The sequence below is a fragment of the Ananas comosus genome, linkage group 16 (genome assembly GCF_001540865.1).
Source record: "Ananas comosus cultivar F153 linkage group 16, ASM154086v1, whole genome shotgun sequence".
Lineage (NCBI taxonomy): Eukaryota > Viridiplantae > Streptophyta > Magnoliopsida > Poales > Bromeliaceae > Ananas > Ananas comosus.
The window spans coordinates 10,344,679-10,368,099 of NC_033636.1; the positions used below are offsets into that span (position 1 = coordinate 10,344,679).

Here is a 23,421-nt window from a genome sequence, read left to right on the forward strand (position 1 = left end):
ATAATTTAATGATACAAATTGGCAATATCTTATAAGGTGTATTAATTCCATTTAAGGATTAATTAACGGAGCTTGATGTACCCAATAGCGAGTGTACTACTCGTTTGCGCAATGTTTGTTTTTTATATATTGGGAAACTTGTTAACTTGTAATTATAAGATCAGAGATTAATGTTAAAAAATATTGAATAAAAATTAGCCAACTTGGTTTTTATATAGATATATAATATTGTAAGAGATTTTTTTTTGGATTATATCTGAGCTGGCCGTTTAAATTTACGCTTCCATTATGAAGTCCCCATCTAAATTCATAAAAAAAATAAAAAAATAAAAAAAGTTAATGATATGAAACCACCCTCAGTTGTTTGGATGTGGGAGTTCATACTCTAATTTCTTGTTAAAAAAAATTGTTAATAAAGAATATGAACCCCTTAAAAAATTGTTAATAAAGGCTAAATTACAGAAAATTTTCTGTAAATATCCGTTTTTTCATTTTCCCTCCCTGCCATTCAAAAATCTATACTTTACTTTTTTAAAAAATAAAAAAAATTTTACAAAGAGTACGCTGTGACAAAATGACCAAATTACTCATCATCTTTTACGAAGTGGGAATGGACAGAGAGATAGGTGAGGGCAAGGGTGAGGCAGCGGAGACGGGCGAGGGCGTGTGTGTGGGTATGGAGAGAGAGAGATGGACCAGGGCGAAACGGCGCGGCTGAGGACGAGAAAGGAGGGAGGTTTCAAAGGTATTTTAGGTATAAAAAATAGGATATAAACAGAACCATAACGGAATATTGACGGTAGGAGTCAAAGTAAATAATTTTTATTTTTTAAGAAAGCAAAATATAGATTTTTAAATGACAGAAAGGGAAAATAAAAAAATGAATATTGATTGAGAAATTTTTCGTAATTTAGCCTTTTATAAAAGTTTATTACTTGGTGTAATATAATTTGGTTAGCAGTACCACTTCTTTTAATTTCCACGACAACAATAATTTTCATTTTGTGAAAGTCCATTCCTTTTGGGCAACAATGGCGGCATGTGAGTGTACCTTAGTTTCTTTGTAGTAATATATTTTGTTTCTATTTGGTATGTTGACTTAGAAATTGGAAATGAAGTTTCTCGCTATTATTAATCTTTGTTGATTTTGGAATTAAAAAATTTTCGTCTCATCACATTTTGATTTTTTTTTTCTTTCTACTTCGTTTATTAAAAATAAATAAATAAATTTAGTTGAAAAAAAAAATGAAGTAACTAAGTTTAATTAAATTTAATATCAGTTGATAACCATGAAACTTTTTGTTATTTAAGTAATAAATGATCATTATTAGACACATAAGTTGAGATCTACATGTGAGTAAAAAAGCACAAAAAAACAAAAAAAAAAAAAAAACATCTCGAACGTTTTTGACATGATGCATGCTTTGGAAACCAAAACAAGCTCAAGTTGGAGTTGTCTTTTTTTTTTTTTTTTAAGAAATAGTTAGCATGCTATCCGTTTTGTTTATTTTATTTTATTTAGAAATAAATTTAGTTGAAAATGTGAATCAGGTAGGATTCGAACTTGGGATCTCGGATACCAACCAGCAACCACCTAGCCCTTTGCCACTTACTCTATGAACGATCGGTCTCAAGTTAGAGTTGTCACTCTGATTAATTGTAATGGAACAAGTACTTATTAAATATGCTGCATTAATTTATCTTCTTCCATTTAAATCCTCACAGCTAGGAAAAAGTATTATTCAGGTCAAACCGAATTACCAAATCGAATCAAACAAAGTCAATTGGATTCGGCTCAATTTTATGTATAATATGATTCAGTTTAGTTTCAAAGTTAAAAACAAAAAAGAATCAAATAAACCAAATAAACTAAAATTTTAGTAACTCAATATATAGTAGTCTAATTTTAAATAATAATTAAATAACTAGAGATATTAATTATTATTTATCTTAAATTAATAATTTTTAACATAAAACTAATCATGATTGTATATTACTTTTAGTAATTTACAAAAATTTAAACTAAATTAAAATATTTTACAAAAACCAAATAAACTGAACCGAACCAACCAAATTTTGTCAGTTTGGTTCAATTCGGTCCATGCCTATATCTTACTTTTGTCAATCTTATTATTTTACCACAAAAATAATAGTGATTACGTAATACAGTACTCATTTTAATCACATATTTGTGCCTCCCTTATTCTAGCTGTGTATGTGAATAGAAAGTGTTAAGATTTTTAGTGATTGCGTAATACAGTACTCATTTTAATCACGTATTTGCAGATTTTTTATTCCAGTCATGTATGTGAATAAAAGTGTTAAGATTTTCCCTGAACCGTCTGTTATCAGATCAATACTTCCAATCAACTGAGCCCACTCGACAGCTGCAGTGTGGACCTGATAGCAACTTCATTTTTTGTTATTAACCTACTAATTAGCTCCTGTTTTGATGAGGAAAGAAACATGTAAACCAAACTTTTATATTGCAATCAGATGCTCTCATTTGAAAGCAACCACGCATGAGTGTTTTGCCTAGGATATTCACAGTTGCTCTAATAAACTAAGGGATTTTGTTTAGTACAGCAAATTCCGATCCAGCATACTGTGGTCGATGTAATCTTTTTTTTGTTTTCCCTCCCTTTCTTGTTTGTTTTTCTTTAGTAGATACGCATAAACGTGCATCATAAGATAATGAGCTTGGTGATGTTTGATAGAAGGAAAGAAATAGTTAAATAAGAGCCACAAAAAATTATGTAGTTTACTTGTTTGGTGAATGAGAATTTATCCATTGCTTTCATGTTTAGAACTCAGAATAAATATCGAATCAACCGATAGTGAGAATTAGAGCTAGCATTTTCAACAAATCGGATTTTTCTGACTCGAAGAAATCTGGTTTTTTTTTGCGAGAAGATTTACTCACAAACAGATTCAGACATTGCTGGCATGAAGTAGTACCTATCAAGGCTTCAGCAGTCTTCACATTCACGGCCAAATTCAGACATTGTCGCAAGAAGATGAAGGAGGTGCTCTGCCAAATTCTAAAACATTAGAAAAACAGAGTATTAATTATCAAGGAAAATCCAGAAGATATATGGACATCATGGAGGAACAGTGTCAACTTATCCAGGTAGCAACATAATTTTTTTTTTTTTTTTTTTTTTTTTTTTTTTTTGCATGTGGTAGGAAACGGAAAAAAACGTACTAATACAATTAGTTTGTTGGAAGACGAGGGACGAAAATCGGTGAAATATGAAGATAAGAAAGAGTTTTTTTACGATAAGTTCAAAAAACTATTCACACCCATGCACTAGCATGCTTTAGTGAAGGAAGATTGGAGTGAACGTTTCAAGACAAGGGTCATTACTAATCCTAAACTAGTTGTCAACTACTTCCTCCCTGGATGAGATTAAGAGAGATATCTTCCAGCTAGGAGGTGAGTCAGGTGACAGATCACCCGGACCAGTATTTTGGGCTAGGGAATGGGATCCGACGAGAACGATAGGGTTTAAACCAGAAAAGTTTACAACACTCTAATAGTTCTACATCGGATGAAAAGTAAAGAATTAGGGGCTTTAATATTAGTAACCGAGCGCTTAAGTATTTGGGACGGTGAGTTAGACCCAACGAGTTATAAGTGCTGGCGAGATGAATCGTTACAGAAGTGCATCAAAATTACGAAGATTGCAGTCTTGATTAATGGAACACTGTTGGCTTAAATTGGCTAGCATCCTGTCTTGCGGCGGGAGGCCAAGTGGGCCGAGTCACGTTCGAAATGGCGTGAGCTTAGGTTGGGCCGAGTCATGTTCGAAGTGGCGTGAGGCTGATTGGGCTAAATCACAATCAAAATCCGTAGGCGCTGTATCTGTACACCTTAAGTGAATTAGTTGCGTATTTCTATCGACTCGAGCTTTTAGAATTAATTGTTAGCACCAACGATCCGACAAGTGCTATCTAAGTGAATGAAGATGACAAGAGGCGTGCGTCAAGGGAATCCCCTGTGATCTCTTTTCCTCTTCTTGCTAGTAGTTGGATGTTTTCCTTCAACAGAAAAAGAATAAACATTCATTCCTAGCACGAATGCCGATGTTGGCCGCCCAAAATAATCTTGTCAGACAGCTAGGTCCTACCAATAATAATAAAGTGGTACTTATACAGTACGCATATGACACGATCTTTTTCTGCAAAGCCAAGAAGAAACATGAGCAATTTGCAATCTCCTGTGGCACATATTTGAATAGATGCTCTCTTCAAACCATGTAATCAATACCAAATCTACAAAGGAATTGAACTGCACTTATTCATTTCTTACGAGTTCTCAAATCATAAGTACATAACACCCAATGAGATAGCATAAAAGATAGGCAAAGATGTGTAGTGATTACTTCATCTATTTGGAGAATTAACCTGTTGGATAGTTTTCATTCTAGCAGAGTTACATTAAAGCCACGGAGAATCATATAAGGGCGTGACGACCGATTTCGTGTGGAGATACTTGTCGAGGGCATCCAAGCCCATGTCCTTTCCGAACCCGCTCATCTTATAGCCGCCGAACGGACAATCTGCGTCGAAAGCAAAGTAGCAGTTTATCCAGATTGAACCTGCACGAATCGATCTTGAGACCCTGTTCGCTATGTTCAGATCCTTGGTCACAATCCCAGCTGCTAATCCAAATCTTGTATTGTTCGCTTTTTGTATCGCCTCTTCGATTGTCCTAGAAAGAAATTAAAAAAGGACTAATTTAAGATTCCGAATATAAAACTTAACTATCATAACATTTTTTTTAAAACTTTGTTAACTGCTACTAACTAATTGTTTAACTTAAGAAATTTCACAAACTCTGTAACTAGTTTCAGCACGTTCTTCCACTGAATTTTAAGTTGCAATATTTTAACTTTGTGTACAAGTGAATGTGTACTTTGTAAAACAAACTTATATGCACTATAACAATTAAGAGACAAAATATGGAAATTTCTTGAATGCTTTTGAAAATTAAGCTTACTTGAACTTCATAAGAGACATCACGGGGCCAAAAATTTCATCTTGTGCGATCGACATATCATCCTGTGAGAGAGATTTAAAGATGCCTTTAACTAATATTTACTTAACCAAGAAAAGAAACAAAATCCAGCGACTTAAATATGCTAGAGCACCTTGACATCGATAAAAATTGTTGGTTCGATGTAGTATCCTTTATCACCACAGGGCTTCCCTCCGGTAAGTAAAGTAGCTCCCTCTCTCGTACCGCTCTCGATGTACTTTAGAACTCTCTCAAATTGTTTCTTATCGACCTACATTTATTATAAGTGTGTTAAAACTTTCCAAAAAAATTGTTTACATGAACTTGCTACATACACGAGTTACAGTTATAACATCTTTTTTTTGCTTCTAAAACAACAAATTGCAATATGATTAAACTTCGTGATTTACCTGAGGCCCCTGCTGAACACGAGGATTGAAGGGGTCTCCAACCACCCAATTTTTCGCGCTCTCCGCCGCCTTCTTTACAAACTCGTCGTAGATCCCTTCTTGAACATAAACGCGAGAGCCCGCTACACAAACTTCTCCCTTAATTTATCACCAAAACAAAAAGTTAATAACCTTTCTTTCACTATTTCTTAATTTTCAATTCGACTAGGAAGAATCGTAAGAAAAGAACCTTGTTGGTGAAAATGGCCATGCGGGCTAGATTAACGGCCATATCGACATTGGCATCGTCGAAAATAATCAACGGGGATTTACCGCCTAATTCGAGTGAGACAGACTTCAAGTTGCTCTTTGCTGCAGCCTCCATAACTAATCGGCCCACTTCGGTCGAGCCAGTGAAACTAACCTAAAATCAATAGAAGGATGTCATTAGAAAGTATATCCGAAGACCCTAACTTTTATTAGTTCCATGTATTGGTAATATTCAGATTGAAGTAAAAACATACGAGAATTCAAAAACTATTACCTTGTCGATGTCCATGTGAGAAGCAACGGCGGCGCCAGCTGTAGGGCCGAAGCCGGTGATGACATTGAGCACTCCATCAGGAATCCCAGCCTGTGTGCAAGGAATCATTGATAACAACATACCGTAAGCTATGAACAGCAAATATTAATGAATAATAGAGAACCTAACATGATCAGCTCGATGCTATGCAACAGTACATAAAAAAGACATGTTTCTTAGTACTTGTTAGTACTTAAAAGTAAAGCTAATGTTTTATGGCACTCTTAACCTGCTCAAATAATGAGTCAGAACGATTTATTCTATCACATTGCTCAATGAAGAGCCAATGCTGTTGTTGTTTTTTTTTCTTGGTTCCTGAAAAATTGCTTACATTGTAGTTACATAGTAAATATGCGAAAACATCCACCGTAGGACCGAGATTGCAATTAAACAGACATCTTAGGAGCCTAACCGCAAACTATCAAAACCTTGAGGACTGAACAGAAATTAACTCTGCCGTATTTCACCTATTCAAAAGAGTAGATCCATGAAGCTAGCTACTGGTCTCAAACTATTGCGATGGTCCAAGTTTAGTCCTCAAACTTTAAGTTGTGTCACTTTAGCTCTCATACGTCAAACAGGTTGCAACTAAATTTCACTAATTTTTTATTTAAATAACAAAAGCGCAAAAGTCTGAGCGTCATTAAGACAGTTTTGGCTTGTCTTACTTCACATCCAACTTACAAACAATTAGGACAGAAAGTCATTTCTCCATCAGTCCAAGAGTACGTAAAGTCTAACTCACTCTATATTTTAAGTATCATCATATGATACGCTTTTACTGATGTTTTCAATATTTATATTCAATACTTTTTTCTGACGTTTGAACACTTAAAAGCCCAAAATATGAACTCAAATTAACTAGCACTAGGACTAGTGGGATTCGAGCTTAGAACTTACTACTCTACTCTGATACCACGTGACATATTAGTATAAAACAACTGGGAGAGAACATACAAAACAAATATAGGATAGTAAAATGACGATGCTTTAAAATCCGTGTCGAACCTGCCGTTCGGATCATCGGTTGTACTGTGACCCAGTGTCCAAATAGATTTGGTTCAAGCCACAAAGCCAGACCGGCTTAAGTGGTTCGACCAGCGAACTAGTGTGATTGTTTATTGCGAAGCGTTTCGAATTTTAAAACACTGAAATTAATACCGATGGTGAATAGGTGTAAACGGTAAAAAAAAAAAAAAACTCGATGGTCGGTATCCGCGACCTCTAAGTTTGAAGCCTAGTTGCTTCGTATAACCCGAAACGGATACGGTGATAACTTTCGCCCAAAAAAAACACTAAAAATAATGAAAAAAATAAAGGCGATGGATGGACGTCAATGACGGACCGGACCTGTTTGGCGAGACGGGCATAGAAGAGGGCGGAGAGGGGGGTCTGCTCGGCGGGCTTGACGACGAGGGTGCAGCCGGCGGCCAAGGCGGGGGCGGCCTTGAAGAAGAACATGGTGGTGGGGTAGTTCCAGGGGATGATCAGCCCCGCCACCCCGACGGGCTCCTTCAGCGTGTAGCCCTGCAGCTCCCGCGACATCTTCAGCGTCTCCCCGTGGACCTTGTCCGCCGCGCCCGCGTAGTACCGCAGCAGGTGCGACGCGCTCGGGATGTCGATCAGCTTCCCCGCCCCGAACAGCTTCCCCGCGTCCACGCTGTCCAGCGCCGCCAGCTCCTCCACGTTTTCCTCGATCAACTCCGCGTACTTCATCAGGATCCGTCCTCTCTCCTGCATGCTCATAAAACGTACCCTTAATTAACCTCTACATTTCTGAAATCCCATTGCTAGCTGTACATTCTCAGTACATATAAAGAGGAAGAGAGAGAGAGAGAGAGAGAGGGGGGGAGGCGTTCGTACGTAGCCGGACATGCGTGGCCACTTGCCATGATCGAAGGCCTCTCTAGCGGCCTTCACCGCCAAGTCCACATCTTCCTTGTCGCCTTCGGCGATTCTAGCAATCACCTCGCCCGTGCGCGGATCCCTCGTCTCGAATGTCTTCCCTGCAGCAGAGAATGACACAACACCCGGCATGAAGAGGTTTACTAATGGGCCGAACCAGCCCAAAAATGGGTCCAATTAAAAATAAGTTTAAAATGGATCAACCCAATATGAAAAAAGCACAGGTGTAAGCCAGGCCCGGCCCAAGTAATATTAATGGATAAATTTACTATGTAAATTAGTGAATTTGATTATGTTTTTTTTTATTTAATACACAGTGTAACTAGGAATGTACTATTCACATCATGTATACCATATCATGTGTGACGGCCGTTTATAATCGAGCATTGTTATAACAGAGATTTATACAACAGCCGCATGAACGGTATTTCTTTCGTTCTATTTATTCTAATGCGTAGATGATATGTTGGTAACTACCAAGAATCCCCAAAAAAAAAAAAAAAAATGCAGCGATTAAAAGATCAGTTGCGTCCCAAATTTAATATGAAGGATCTAATAATTAAGATCTAAATTTATTATGTAAATTATTAAATATGATCAAGTTTATCATAGAAGCACTAAGTACAACCAGAAATATACCTCTGGAATATCTTGTTTACCATATAAACACAAATCATTCTTGTTGAAGATAAGGTCAAATTATTCGTAAGAAAATTAGTTACTTAGAATAATTCTTCATTTGCTTAGTTTCTGATAAATATGTGTTAGCTACATTGTTAGTCAATTTATTGGGTTGTTAATATATGCCTAGAATTGTTACCTATTTATATGTTGATGACTATCTCTGCCAAAAATGTACAAAAGAGGCTCGCTAATTAATTAAGTTTCTTCGTATTATTTTAATCGCGTCTCATCATCTCTCTACTGTTTTTTTTTATTTATAAATTGCGTACATTATAACAATTTTATGAATAAGTTTGTGGTAATTCCGTGAATGTGGTCACCACCATAACAATTCTATGAATCTTTTTATCAAAAAATTCCTAGCGCACAACTATTTCCTCATCGTATTAGCCAAAGATGCTAGGGACCACACCATCTTTTGTTTTTCCTAGTGCATTAATTGCATATCTATGCATCATTCCAGTTCCTTCCAAAATGTGGGCCATCTAATTTTCCAAGATGTGATGGAAATGCAGTAACAATCATACTCCCATACTATACCTTATCAGAGTAGTGTCAATTGTTTGAATGTAAATATGAGTTGAACTAGAATACTTTTAGAAGCACCAATCATTTGATGCTTTTAAGTTTCTAACCATTGGATCCACTCCATAATTACTAATATTTCTTGGATCAAACACTATTCCACCTACCACCATCTACCATCATCATCTCAACCTCACATCTCTCCATCCAAGGGCTAAAAACTCTAAAGCACCACTCATTTGGTGCCTTTGGGAGTATTCTAGCTCCACTCTGTAAATATTAAAAAATACCATTTTTTCCAACAGCTTAGTAATTTAAAAAAAAAAAATTGATAATTTAATATTATTTAATATTATATATTCTATTAAAGTTAGAATTTTTTTTTTTTTTGAGAGAATAAAGTTAGAAATTTTAAGTTCGAATTCAATTAGATTTCTAACATACGGGTGGTATAGTTTTTTCTCTTTTTAGCAGTGATGAAGCACTCAATTGCTACTTAAAAAAGAAAGAAAAAAAAAAAAAAAAAAAGGCAAACTTTAGAAGCCACGTCATGAAAGGTACAATAAGCCCAGGCCCTTGGCATCATTTGGAGCAAGTGATGGTAACAATAAAGGAAACTTGGATGTACTCGAAACCTCTCATCATCTGTGACAACCTCTTTTTTTAAATTTTTTAAATTTGCTCATTTTTTACATCCGCAACTAAGCAACTTTTGTCATATTCTTTTGGGGGTATATCCACCAACTAGATTAGGACAATTTTCCACTAAAATTGTATTGTGGGACAAATTTGGTATTGTATTGTATAAAACTGGAGGATTTTCATGAACACGTACGCTAATGGCAATCACAAGTGCTGATATTTTATATATTTTTATACTCATATTTCTTAAATTTAAATATCTTAATTCTCAAGTGATCGCAAGCATAGAAGAAACAATTTACGAGTGTTTTTTAAATGTTTTTTTTATGTCTTTTAAAGCTTCAAAGCTAGAGATAGATGTTGGAAAATGCATTTAGAAACTAGGACACAGTTATATGCATTCTACAATATATGATGATTCTTTCCTACTAAGAAAAATCAGCTGAATAATGAAAGAATCTTCTTGATCTATTGAAAGAAATCATTAGTGTACTACTGTGTATTTGCTCTAGTTCTGAAAAATCTGCATGAGTTAAAAAAAAAAGAAAAAGAAATATCTATAAAAGGCCTAAGTAAGAAGCATGCAAATTTTAATTTAATGTAAGTGTGTGGTCAAATTGAGTGCGCTCAAATAAAAATAAAAAAAAAATCTAAAATGTGTCAACTGCAAGTTTTATGTAACATGACCAATGAATCACAACTGACTCCCAAGGTACACTCATCCTATCATGATTTATAAAAACAATTATAATATTTTTAAAAAAAAAAGATATTTGATTGGTAATACATTGCTATGGTGGTATGACTTTTTAAATGGACATATGCTACATATATGGTAGTATATTCGTATTATAGTGCAACTAATAACACTCTATTTCACCAACTAAATTTAATATACTTGTGTGGCCCATCCATCACACCAACTTTACCTAGAATATTTTCATGCTTAAAGTAAAGAAATTAGGAAATTATTACTCGCGTTGGAACATGTGGCCAACCAAAAATTATGAGCAACTTCTAGAAGCAAATTCCTAGGGTAAGCGCCTTTTTTCTTTTAATGATTTTAATAGGCTCGCATATTTTATATTCAAAACAGCAGTGAATTTTGAATTTTATAGCTCAAACTAAAATTACCTATATATCAACTGTACGTACTATACGATAAATTAAGACATTTCTAATAATTCTCAGTCTCCTACGTATGCATATTCTATATTCAAAGGCGCAGCAATCAATTTTAATTTATTTTTGTAGTCTACACTAGAATTAACTACTAACTGTAGTATAGGAGAAAGATATTTCTAATGATTCTAATAGGCTCCATTTATGCATATTTTATACTTAAAGCAGTAGTCAATTTTGAATTTTATAGTCCAGGCTAAAATTACTTATCAACTGTGTACAGTTCCTCAATTAATAGGACTTGGATACTTTCCAATGTATGCATTCCATAGTCGTAATCTTTTCTATCTTATTATGGCTTCAAAAGATTTGCTTGACACCGACCGTCCCTAGAGCGAGTGGCAAAGAATTTGGTGGTTAGTATCCGAAACCCAAATTCGAATCCTAGTTGATTCACATTTCTAGCTAAGTTTATTTCTAAATAAAATAAACGAAGCGGATAGCGCGAAGCGGATAGCGCGAAGCGGATAACGTGCTACCTATCTCTCTAAATAAAAAAAATGCTTGACCTACCCAATAAAATTCACCATTACAAAACACAAACATGAAATATTGGAAACAATCGCCACCCAAAAAAGAGCTAGTAGTTGGAGAACGCAAATGTTGTGCTTTTAAAAACATATTAAAAAATAAATATATATTTTTTGGTTAATCTTAAGAGGAAGTAGCTAGGCTCTTTTAGTTGGTCTCTATGACTCTATCCCCCTCCAAAACGTAAGGCGTTCACCTTAGTAGAATTAATTAAAGCACTCAATGACCATCATTTCACCCAATCAAATGGCCATTTAACTAGCAAATAAATAAATAAATAAATAAAGGAATCACTTTTGCCATTTTACTAGCACCCAATCAATCTTAGACTTTGGGGAAAAAGAATCCAACTAACTGGGAGGTGAAAATGGCATGAATTTATCTAGAGGTGACAAAATCAAAGAGGAATTAATGATTATGCCTGCAACAAGCCCATCTAAATCTTTTCTTAAAAAAAAAAAATCAATGGGCACTGAGGAAACAAGTAAAGGATACTTGAATACATTAAATGCTAATCTATATATGTGGTGAATAAAGTGGCATGTTAATTAAAATTCTCACACTCCTGCGCGGATATGATGGATAATAAAGATTCATATATAGCGTTAAAATATGTGATAAAATACGAAAGAGATTTAACCCACCCCACTATGAAAACGTACTATCTAGTTTCGATAACATATTATCTAAAACAAATCAATCAAAAATACATATACCCACAGTATATATCGATCTATAACACAAAATGCTATATATGAAAAGAAGAGAGAGAGAGAAAAGAGGTTGAGAAGCATACCAGAAACAGAGTCTACGAAGTGGCCATTAATGAAGAGCTTGGTATACTTAATCTTTATTTCTGGAACCTCGAAGCTATGATCCTCTGAGTTTCCATTCATCTTATTTTTAGTAGCCATGATTAATTTCTCAGAGAGAGAGAGAGAGAGAGAGAGAGAGAGAGAAAGAGAGAGAGTGGGGGAAAAGAGGACGAGGGGGGTATGTGTAGGTTAAAGAGTCGTTGGTCGATAAAGGCTGGTACAAAGTGGATCTGTGTATTCTCTTGTTCTTTGTGTAAAGTAGAGAACCATGTGATGAGGCCATATATATATATTTAAAAAGAATTTTTTTAAAAAAAATCTAATGATGAATGGAGTCTATGGAGATCCCTCACGACACAAGCGATTCTGAAATATACACCTTTTATTTCAGTTTTTTACTATGATTAAGTTAAAATTTTTGTTAAATTTTGTGGCTCCAATTGGTCCTATTTTTTCAATTCGTTATAAAATAATTTAAATTGTTAAATTTGATAAATTATTATTTTATAAGATTCAGAATTAGGAGACGGAAAAATTAATGAGTTGAGCTAGCCCTATAACCGAAAAGAAATTATAATCCTATAATACTAACATCCTAAAGCTAATTTTTTTCACTAATCTTTTTTTTTTTCATATTAAAAATTAAAAAACCTTGACTAAATCCTAGGAAGCTTTAGAATGCCGGATTGTAAGATTACAAACTCTATTTGGTTTGAACTTGATATTTCTCAAAATTAATTCACTAATAAAATATAGAATGGTTGTTGCACGTGCTGCATCAGCGGCTATACAATTGAAAATAAATAAATAAATAAAAATGAAGGGCTCATCTACAGCAAATGCACGGTTGAGATTAACCACGACTAGGAGCAATGCACAGAAATTTCGTGCTGCACAAAATAAGCACACTTCGCTCGTTGCCTCCTATCATTTTCGGTCATTAATGATGATGTGACCCTCAGTACAAAGACGAGCCTGAAACTTAGCCACAAATTAAAATCAGATTCACATCAAATCATATTGGAATAAGAAAATGCCAGAAATACAATTTGGCAATTAGAGGAATAGGGAAAATTTTTCTAACACATTAGCACACTCAAAGAGTAACAGCCGAAGATTTCTTGTTACTCCTTGGTAACAGATATTTATAACATTTGAGTCACATGCTATAAATTAGCGAAAGATTTCCTGAATCCGACATTCGCATTCGCCTTCTTCGATACAGAAACTATTTCCCCAAATACGCATTTATGTTGACTGCGCGCGTATGGAGATCTGAATAATGGCTGGAGTACAAAAACTGAGCCTTCTTCATCGGCTAATCAAACTGCTGGTTTGAAGAAAGTATGATTTAGAGCTTCTTGCGCGGTGAGACGCTCTGACGGTTCAAATCTCAGAAGACCATATAACAAGTCGGTCAACAAGGTACTTGAATGGTCGACATATTGAGAAACGAACTCCTGGAAATAGTAATAAATAAACTGTTATCATCAGAGAGCCTCTCAGTTGATGCCAACAGTGGCATGATAAGACCACCAAGCATAACAAATAAATCAGATGCAAAACAATTAGGTAGAATATTGTAGTAGCAAAGAGATGAAAGCCGAACCTTAAGTCGATTTAGTTTCTTTACTGCTCTTATGCTTTCTCTCGACACCGCACCTTCGGGCCAATTTAACCGGGTTCCTCGCCTGAAGTATTTTGATGCATTGGAACTACATATGCCAGAGGAAAGGTACGTTACATTACTGAAACAATATAAGAGAATAAAAAGAGAAAAACCAAGCGTAGTAATGAACAAATTGAAGTGTTTATACTTAACCCGACATCGTTAAAAGTTGCATTCATATCAAGATAACAACTTACTATTGTTCTTTTGAAAAATCATCAACAGAATGTTGTTTTACAACAAGAAAGAAGAAAAAAAAAGCAAGTTGGATATCAGACAACTAATTGCAAAAACTATTGAATAAAGTAGTATATTCGAATTATAATAGGCTCATTTATTACTTTTGCATGGCTTTTAGTGTCTGTTTCAATTACTTGCTCAATGAAATATATTCAAATTCTGAATTTGTACCAACTTTTGTCCCCAAACCAGAAAACAGGAATAGCAGAATAACTTATTAAAACTTTCAGTCCTACCTAGGTCTGCAGAGCTATCATCCAGTCCTATAGACCATAATAAGCAAAATGACAAAATAAAATGAAAAGAACCTGGCTTTCCGTATCATGTGTTCTGGAATTGGTCCCAAAACCCTCTCCATCATGGCCAAATGCTCCAAATTTTCATGTGTTTGAAAAAGAGCTTCCCCCTGAAACAAATGCAAAGGGTTGAAAGATCCCTTATAAATGTGACTCAGCCAAATGAAAATCATATGAAAGAACAAGATGGAATACCAACCGACAATAACTCAACTAGAATGCAACCGATGCTCCACATATCACAAGGATAGCTCCACCCTAAACCTGAAAAGAGAGTGATTCAGCAATCACGAACATCAGAAACTAAGGTAATAGTGAAAATTTTAAAACAGATTAGAAAACAAGCATGGTAGCCATTATTAATCATGCATGTAGAGATCAACCTACTCAAGTTTTCCCAATCATGCATGTAGAGATCAACCTACTCAGGTTTCCAAGAGAAAAAAAATATGTATAATTTAAGACAAGCCTTCACACAAAAATAAGGCAAGCCAATTGATTTGACTAAATTCAAAATCTACAAAGTAAAACATAATTAGCAAATCATCCTTTTTATCTCAAAGGAAATCTATCATAAAACTTCCCTACTACAGTGACCTACAATCATTCAAGTAGGCAGTCTTTGCAGGAAACTAAAATAAAAACACCTTCTAGCTCCATCGATAGGAGTTAACAAGTAGTTTCACTCACCAAAAAGGAAGCAGCAATTGTTTCATGTTTCATCTAATATTATGAAGAGGCAGAAGCCTAATTAACAACGCATACATTGTTATAAACAAAAGAATAAGTTTACAGATAAGTGAATAGATCACACAAATCCTAATCCTAACTGGAAAACCTCGAGTACAGAAGAAAAAAGAGCCCTAGCACATCATCAAAAATTGCAGAATTAATATATTTTTATATTACAGGGGTAAAGGTAGGCAAACCAAAGTTTTTCTTGTTATTTACGTAGGGACGTTGGACAAACAAAGACGAGAACAATAAGGAAAGAAAAAATTGACTCCCGAGTAACTGTCTGTAGGGATGTCAGATAAACAAAGACAAGAACACTCGGGAAAGAAAAAACTGATTCCTGAGTAACTGTCTGAGAGAGAGAGAGAGAGAGAGAGAGGTGATGATGGACTGGAAATCAAGAGTGCTTAAGAATATACTTTATCATCCATAAAGACAGGCAAAAACAAAAGGCTAGCAATCACACAAGGCAACGTGTTCAAACCAATGAAAGAAGCAAAAGTAAAACGAACTCTTCAAGATTTGTGTTTCTATACTACTTCAAGTCTTTCTTTAAGAAGGGGGGGAAAAGAGCATTTTTAAATTCAAGCCTGGTTGCTATCACCATTGTTTTTATTTGCCAAGTATAACCTGTAACTGAGAAAAGAGTGTGAAAGCAAGACCACTATCAAAGAAACTAGTTTACCTAAGATTATTTCAGGTGCCCTGTAATGCCTTGTAGACACAATCGAGCTATGATTCTGATTATCAAAGGCAGTACTACCAAAATCAATCAGCTTTATCGCACTTGACTTTGGCAAGCACTTGAAGTGAACCTCATCTTGTGACTTCCTCTGTAGAACCCCAAGAAATTGTTCAAGCTAACTGCTGAGACCATACAACTGACTCAAAAATATCACACGTTCTCTAGATATTGAATTAGATGAGGTACCTTGCTGCTTGGAACCTTTATGTATTCCGAAGACACAAGAAGAATGTTTTCTGGCTTGAGATCAGTGTGTATAAGGCGTAATTCATGCATATCTATGTTGGAGAGAAGAGGAAAATAAAAGGTCAAGCTGTTGTTTGCAACAGGGAAAAAAAACCCCAAAACTACATCCATAAAAGTGGTTAGGAATCAAATGCAGTAAACACACATGCTACAGACTCCAATAGTTGACGTCCGAACTCCCGCACAAGTTCCACAGGGAACGGGTAGTATTTATTTCTCTTTAGAAAATCATACAAGCTCGGTCCAAGCTTCTCAAAAACCTGATAACACCATTGAAGTTCATTCAAAGAAAACATTCAATTTAGTTCTACACTATTAAGCAACCTCTGAAGATCAAAGCATATCAAGCATTTTACAACCATTAATTTCTTTGGCCCAATCTAAGCCAATATAACATGCAAGGGGAAACCAACCACTTGGAACAATCATCAATAATTTTCTCAATTCCTTCAGGAAAGAGTAGTCCCTAGCCCTCCTTATCACTAAAACTAATTATCAAGAATTAGCACTCTTAAGTCCCATAAACTACATATATCTCTAGACTTAAAATAGGTATCTAAATGGCACTACTTTTCTGGAATAAAACAGAGTAAAATGCAAATGTGATTGCAATAGTAGAACAGAAATAAGAGAGTACAAGAAGATATCGGACTTGTACTGTTGAACTTACAATGCAAATGTGATTACGATAGTCAAACCACCTCCGAAGTTGAACGCATCTGAAAGAGAGTAGAGCACCAGTTAGCAGGAAGAATTGAGGGTCAATAAAATCTGCATGCAGCTTCAAAGTTGGGATACATACCGCGATCCATGTCTATCATTTTTGCCAAGAAGATTAAGGACATCTATCTCAAGCATTGCAGCCTCCCGGTACTTGCGTATGCTCCGAACAACCTTAATGGCCACGTAATCGCGTGTCTCGCGATCCCAACATTCCAAAACCCGACCAAAGGTACCTGCAATCTCAATCAGTTGCTCCCCACCGAAAAAAGAAAAAAAAATGAAGAAAATAAGATATTTTGATGTTTTAACAGCACCTTCCCCTATCTTGCTGAGAATTTTATCTGCACAATATGAAAGAGAGACGATTAGATGCTCCGATATACTAAGGCAGATGAACATTATAAGTTACACATCAAAGAAGATACTGCTCTTAAAGCATGGTTACACAAACATAATCCAAGAGACAAAGAAACTAATGCCATGCACCAATTATCTGCTGTATCAGCTGTAATAATTAATTTAAAACTACAAATTTCCGAAGTCAAGCTAACATGTTTCAGAAGTTTCAGGAAAACAAGACTCCGTATCAAGCACGGATCGAAATAACAGTGTTCTCCAAAACAATAAACCTACATCTCGGCGTGAGATTCTCTCCGAGATCGAACACGTAGTGACCCTCTCGATCGTCGTCCCTCCACGGCGGCGACGCAGCGCCCCTCGCGACCGGAGCCGCCTCGCCACGAGCAGCCTACATTTGACGCAACAATTCAGAATCCAACACAAGAAAACCCTAACCTTAACCCTAATTTCTTTCCCTCCTACATGCCACCTCCGAACCCTAATCGAAAACCCCAAATATGAATGGCGATGGGGCAGAAGCGCACCTCTCTTTCGGAAGGTGCGGCGTCCCACGCGTGCCGCTGCCGCTTCCGAGTTCGCGAGCTCTCCATCGTCTTGTTCGTCCCAAGAGGGCTTCTTCTTTAAAACCCTCCTCTTTTTGAGCGGCGAGAGGAGCGGGAGAGAGCAAAACCCTAGAAAAGGGCCGCGAGAAAGAGAGAGAGAGAGAGAGAGAGAGAGAGAGAGAGGGGTCGGAGCCGAAAAGGACGAACGGGGAACCGAACCGCCCTATTTTATCGGCTTAGACCGGAAAAACCGGGCCGGTCCAAGGGCTATTGGGCTTTGAATGTTCCGAGTTAGTGGAATGCGGTCTAAGTCCACCTATATAAACTATGATGGGCCATATTTGGGCTTAGACCCAACAATCCGGCCCTACACATTTTCACTCTTTTCGTGTTTCATATATAAGTAGAAATGCATAGAGACCCCTCCAATAGAGAACGGTTTGTAACACGTCCACACACCTTATTTTTATCTCTATTTACATTCCCTCAACTTTTAATTGTTTAAATTATATTTTTGGTTGTCACACTAAGAGGCGCATGATATTTTGATTCGTAGATTTTAGTTCATTGTAATTCCTGGATCAAACTTTCTAGATTATTGCAATTAAGTCTTGCGATCCAATTTAATTGGCTGACTGTGATTCATTATTTGTGTGATGGTAAAGCCATCATGATGATATAATCGTAACTAAACTAGCAAGTAATAATTCAAAATATTTGAGAACCAAAACACTCATGCAGCATATAATTTGAGCACTAAGAGTGTAATTTAGCCCTTTAATTGTTGGAGCTTAAATCCTTACTGTTGTGTCCTCAACTAATCGCCTGATGTAGACACAAAGGAACAAGGAGGAACATGGGATATTTGATAGTCAAACCCCACATATTAATTCAATGGTTTTATCTTAGCAATTGGTCACATCTTGAAAATATTACTTAGTCTTTACTTAGCTTCACAAAGTCATCATATTAATCTACACCAATCATGATTAGATGAACGTATTTAGGGTGACGGAGTCAGCCTCTCACAAAGTCACAACAAGTGGATTTAATCCACGGGCACCGCTTCGAGCAATATTGCACATGATGGATGACAAACTATGACATCTCACTAGAGCTGGCATTTCAGCTTGTTGTTTGCTAGTCGACTCATATTCGACTTAAAATGGACTTGAGATGAAATCATTCGTTTAATAAGTAAGTCGGATACGAGCTGAATTTTTCAGCTAGATATCTTAATGAGCCAATAATAAGCCAGAGTCAGCTCACTTGTTTTTCGACACTATATAGCTCGAATAGATATACTTTATGCTTACATAGGTTAATTTGCTTATGAATTGATTTGTTCATAGGTTGGATTTTGATTTCTATTAATAGACGCAAGTTGTAAATTGATATTAGACTAAATTTTGTATGCAAAAAGAATATTTTTTTAAAAATTTAATCAATCTGCAATCTGAAATTTAAATTTCGATCGAGCTATATTTTGAGCAATAAATAAGCTAGTTCGGTCCGATAAAACTAATCTAGCTAACGAACCAAATTGTAATATGATAACAAGCTAAACTTTTCCAACTAGTTACGAACTCAAACCAAACGCGAGCTAGCCTCTAACAATCTTGAGCCGATCTCCAGCTGGTCTTAGCTCACTCATGTTCGGCTTATTGATAGCCTACCAAGCTAACCCCCACATAATTTGTGTTGGTAAACCAAAGAGTCTTTACTAGTTGTACTTTTTAACCTTGGGGTATAACAATGAAGTAATGTCAATAACAATAATAATATAATAATCATACTAGAGGGTCAAAAGTAGAAATTGCTGAATCACTTTAGTAGACCTTAAAAAGGAGCAAATGGTATTTGAACATTCAGGGAGTTTATTGCTTTTAGCACTTTAGGTCTCCTCTAGAAGATTTCCAAAGGTAGTTATGGATGGCGTGGCGTAGCTTACCTTGACCAATGTTGTTTAGATTTTACGTTATATATTTAGCAAAGGATTTTTATTTTCTATTAATTTTATATTTTGTCAAAAATATAACTCAGTTTTGTGAATTTTATAATGATAAAAGGTATAAGATTTACATCTATGTATAGATATATAAGTAGCATTTTTTTATATTTTTGTTAGGGTGTTATACTCTCAGAAAAAAAAAATAGAGCACTTAGAATGACTAAATTAGTAAGATAAATAATTTGAAATCAATCGGATTAATACAGCAACATCAAAGCTATAGGTTGGGAAATAGAAATTGATCGATCATGCAATCAATCCTCATAAACTCGATCATAATTCAGAAATTAGAATATTAAAGCTAGGAAAATGGAAATATCATGGCCGGATCGATCGAGCTAAGTGCAAACTAATTTAACATGATTTTTTTATGGTGATGCAACCACATAATGCAACTGAAAAAAGGAACATAAACCTCATTTTTCACATAAAACTCTAGTTTTAGTGTTGGAGTTTGAGCCTACATATACTAATTAACAAAAATTAAAAAAAAAAAAAAGAATCGGTGAACCTATTTTCAACAAGAAAAAGTTTGAACTCGCATATATACGAATTTTCCGTTCAAACTGATCTGTTTAAAATGGGGAAAAAAAGAGAGGGAGAATGGTGAGCCTATTTTGAACAAGAAAAAGTTTGAGCTTTCATATATATAACTCCATTCGAAGTGAATTGTTTAAACTTTTGTCAATGTTCCATTTTGATGGCCATGGTGACAAAGTATCAGTTTTATCAATTCCTGGTAAATGAGAATTACAGTACACTGCATGCACCTATCAAGGTAGGAAAATAATAATAATAATAATAAGAGTAATACTTTAATACACCATACAAATCTTGACCATTTATTTTTTTAAATAGATGATTAAGATATAATATGATTTTAGAGACGATCTACTATTCAGGCATAGGTACCATTCACCTGGTACCTATTTAAAGGGTATTTTGATCTTTGCAAAATATTTTGGTCTACAAAACTGGTTTTATCCAACTAAGAATACTATAACCTTCTCAAATACCTACAATAATAGTTGGAATTCAAATTATAACTAAACTGTAAATTTAAATGCAAAGCAACATAAAAAACTTCATTATAAAACAAATTCAACTTTTAAATATAAAACACAAATTAAAATAAAACTTTCAATTCAAATTCAAATTTCTTATTTAAATCAAAAATTAAAATTTTGCTTTTAGATTAAAAGTACGATATAGATTCAAAATTTAAAAGTTTAATATAAATTTTGAAATTAAAATTTTACATTACAATACTAACTTCAAAACTTAAATTTAAATTCAATATTTTTTTTGAGTTGGATACTTGACAAATTGAGTATTATCTAAGTTGGTAAGTAACAAAACTAAATAAGATATTTAATATTATAATATGCTAACAAATTTGGTATACACTACTAATTTTTTTTCAATATTAGCATATTAAATAATTCAAATCGGTAACCTGTTTAATTGGTAAGTTTATGTAAAATCCAATTATACTCTTTACTAATTAAGAGTTTGGTTTTAATACTTATGGTGTATTAAAACATTACTCTAATAATAATAATAATAATAATTAGATAAATAAGGTGACATGCCAATCGAATTCCAATCAAACACGAAGTTTTGAGGTGCCAAACTAAAGAGATTTGAGAAAACAAATACAAATGAGAAGCAAATACAAATTAATTAGGAGAAAAAGATAGGGAACTTTACATGCTTTATCCCCATAATCACACAATTTATGGATGTTCCAGTTCTGAATATAATATAGTATAGTTCTCTGAAGCAACTGTGTCTTAAATATGAAAAATATCCAAGATAAGTGATTTAGAGAACAATAATCTACCTTATACATTCATTCCTAAATTCGTTTTTTTTTTTTTTTTTTTTTTTTTTTTTTTGTTCAGCATAAAGTAAATTCTCTTCTCTCTAGCTTTTTTTTACTACTCTGAAGTGATATATAGTTAACAACATTTATCAGGAGAAAATCCGCCATCTATGTAAATATTAGCTCACTTAATTCATTCCAAATTTTAAAAGCAATTGGGACCATAATTTCAAGTCCTATCGGATTTTAACAATGTGAAAAATCACAAAACATGTGGTTTGGCCATGAGAACGATGTTAGAAGAAGCGATTAACATCGTGTATCTACTTGACACAAAGAATTATTGCGAGATCTAAGCACTAAACATACAATTATGTAAGTTCTTCTTGATCTATATATCTCTCTTTCGCATCCATATTGGCAAATATGCATAATAAAGTTCTCCACCGATTTTACTTACAAGCGGCACACATAAGACGATAAGTGACAGTAACCTCATAGAAATTATCCAAAATTTATAAGCTTTTTATATATCTTACAACTTTGCATCATTCGTACACAAGAGAATCTAAATTACAAAATATAAACTTTATTTGAACCACTTATTATTTGGATGAAATCCAAGAAACAAATTTGAAAAATAAAAAAGAAAAAACAAAATTATAGGTCCATTGCATTGCAGCCACTGCGTATTAATGCATGAGGTAAGTAACGAGGAGCGCCACGAGCATCAGCGCATAAGCAATCCCTTGATCAATGGCCTTAACTGCAGTAATTATACAAATAATATTATTCATCATTACCTCATTTTATATGCAAATCAAAACGAAGCGTAAATTCTCAACTATATCAAAATCTTCAAAAATATTTATGAAAAAAGTATAAGAAAATAATAGATAGAGGATATTAATAGATAATACTCACCATCGATTTTTGCAGTGTTTACTGTGTTTGAAGATGAAATGCCTTGGCAAACGCATGGGTGCAGTATTGTAGCAAGCAAAACATAGGCCAAAAGAGGAGCATGAATCTTCATTGAACTCATTTTTCTCCTAAACCTTTTTGCCAATGACTTAACTACAACTCGGAGTTTGCGAATTAAGGAATTAATCAAAGATTGTAGTTTTAGTGTACAATGAAGAGAGATATAGAGATAGAGAAGATGACACTGACATATATGGTTGTTTGCAGCATGGGGTGCTATTTATAGTTCTCATGCATTACATCACCCAAAAAATAATGATGATAATGATAATAATAAATTTGGTGGTTATCCTTTGACCATCAAATGTCAAAGGTTGTAGGAATAGGTTTCTCTCTGGCTTTCTCTCTCAAACAAAAAAGGTTTTTTCTCTGGCTCTGGCATAGCCTTTAAATTCCTACCCTACAATAGTTAAAGGAAAAAAGTTCTATAATGATAATTAACTAGATTCATTAAGAACTTGACAAATTATTAGTGATCAAAACATGACTTGTTCAATAATCTTGTTTGGCTTTTCTTGTGTCCTTCAATTTTCTTTTCCTTTTGCGAAAGTAAATAAATTGTTTGAACGTGAGATATACGGCATGATAATTAAGTTTTTAATACAAAATTTAACTTTGGGCTTACATATGTGGACCCTTAACAAGCCATATAAGTTAAAAGTTTGTTTTTTTTTTTAAAGGTTTGAATAGAATATAAGATTGCAATAAGTTGTTATCGATGTTATTAAATCGCATTAAAATTGCACTAACGTCGACTTACTGTTATTTA

The 23,421-nt window shown here is 34.6% G+C and overlaps 2 protein-coding genes across 3 annotated transcripts; both read right to left on the reverse strand.

Annotated features, from left to right (window-relative positions):
• Positions 4,277-12,528, reverse strand: LOC109722328 (aldehyde dehydrogenase family 2 member C4-like). Its single transcript, XM_020250352.1, has 9 exons — positions 12,258-12,528; positions 7,856-7,998; positions 7,343-7,726; positions 5,954-6,043; positions 5,660-5,833; positions 5,431-5,568; positions 5,154-5,291; positions 5,003-5,064; positions 4,277-4,714 (listed from the first exon to the last, which is right to left on the reverse strand). The coding sequence occupies exons 1-9, from the start codon at positions 12,373-12,375 to the stop codon at positions 4,441-4,443; spliced, it is 1,521 nt and encodes a 506-aa protein (XP_020105941.1). The 5' UTR covers positions 12,376-12,528; the 3' UTR covers positions 4,277-4,440.
• Positions 13,160-18,018, reverse strand: LOC109722517 (serine/threonine-protein kinase AFC3). Of its 2 annotated transcripts, XM_020250610.1 has the most exons (12): positions 17,815-18,018; positions 17,564-17,678; positions 17,245-17,271; positions 17,010-17,163; positions 16,878-16,926; positions 16,353-16,467; positions 16,148-16,239; positions 15,902-16,049; positions 14,681-14,745; positions 14,494-14,591; positions 13,886-13,991; positions 13,160-13,736 (listed from the first exon to the last, which is right to left on the reverse strand). In XM_020250610.1, exons 1-12 carry the CDS (start codon positions 17,878-17,880, stop codon positions 13,599-13,601), a joined length of 1,173 nt encoding a protein of 390 aa, XP_020106199.1. In that variant the 5' UTR covers positions 17,881-18,018; the 3' UTR covers positions 13,160-13,598. The 2 variants fall into 2 exon arrangements, with proteins under 2 accessions (XP_020106199.1, XP_020106200.1); XM_020250611.1 differs by lacking the exons at positions 16,353-16,467; positions 17,245-17,271; positions 17,564-17,678; positions 17,815-18,018 and having other exon boundaries at positions 17,010-17,095.

What these genes read in the sequence shown, in the direction of transcription:
- LOC109722328 (XM_020250352.1), bottom strand. Translation starts at nt 12,375, where the DNA reads ATGGCTACTAAAAATAAGATGAATGGAAACTCAGAGGATCATAGCTTC. An exon ending in ATGCCCGTCTCGCCAAACAG is followed by an intron (nt 6,044 to 7,342) that starts GTCCGGTCCGTC and finishes CCTTGCACACAG; the next exon opens with GCTGGGATTCCTGATGGAGT. An exon ending in ATGTCTCTTATGAAGTTCAA is followed by an intron (nt 4,715 to 5,002) that starts GTAAGCTTAATT and finishes ATTTCTTTCTAG; the next exon opens with GACAATCGAAGAGGCGATAC.
- LOC109722517 (XM_020250610.1), bottom strand. Translation starts at nt 17,880, where the DNA reads ATGGAGAGCTCGCGAACTCGGAAGCGGCAGCGGCACGCGTGGGACGCC. An exon ending in TTCTAGTTGAGTTATTGTCG is followed by an intron (nt 14,592 to 14,680) that starts GTTGGTATTCCA and finishes CATTTGTTTCAG; the next exon opens with GGGGAAGCTCTTTTTCAAAC. An exon ending in CACATGATACGGAAAGCCAG is followed by an intron (nt 13,992 to 14,493) that starts GTTCTTTTCATT and finishes TGGCATATGTAG; the next exon opens with TTCCAATGCATCAAAATACT.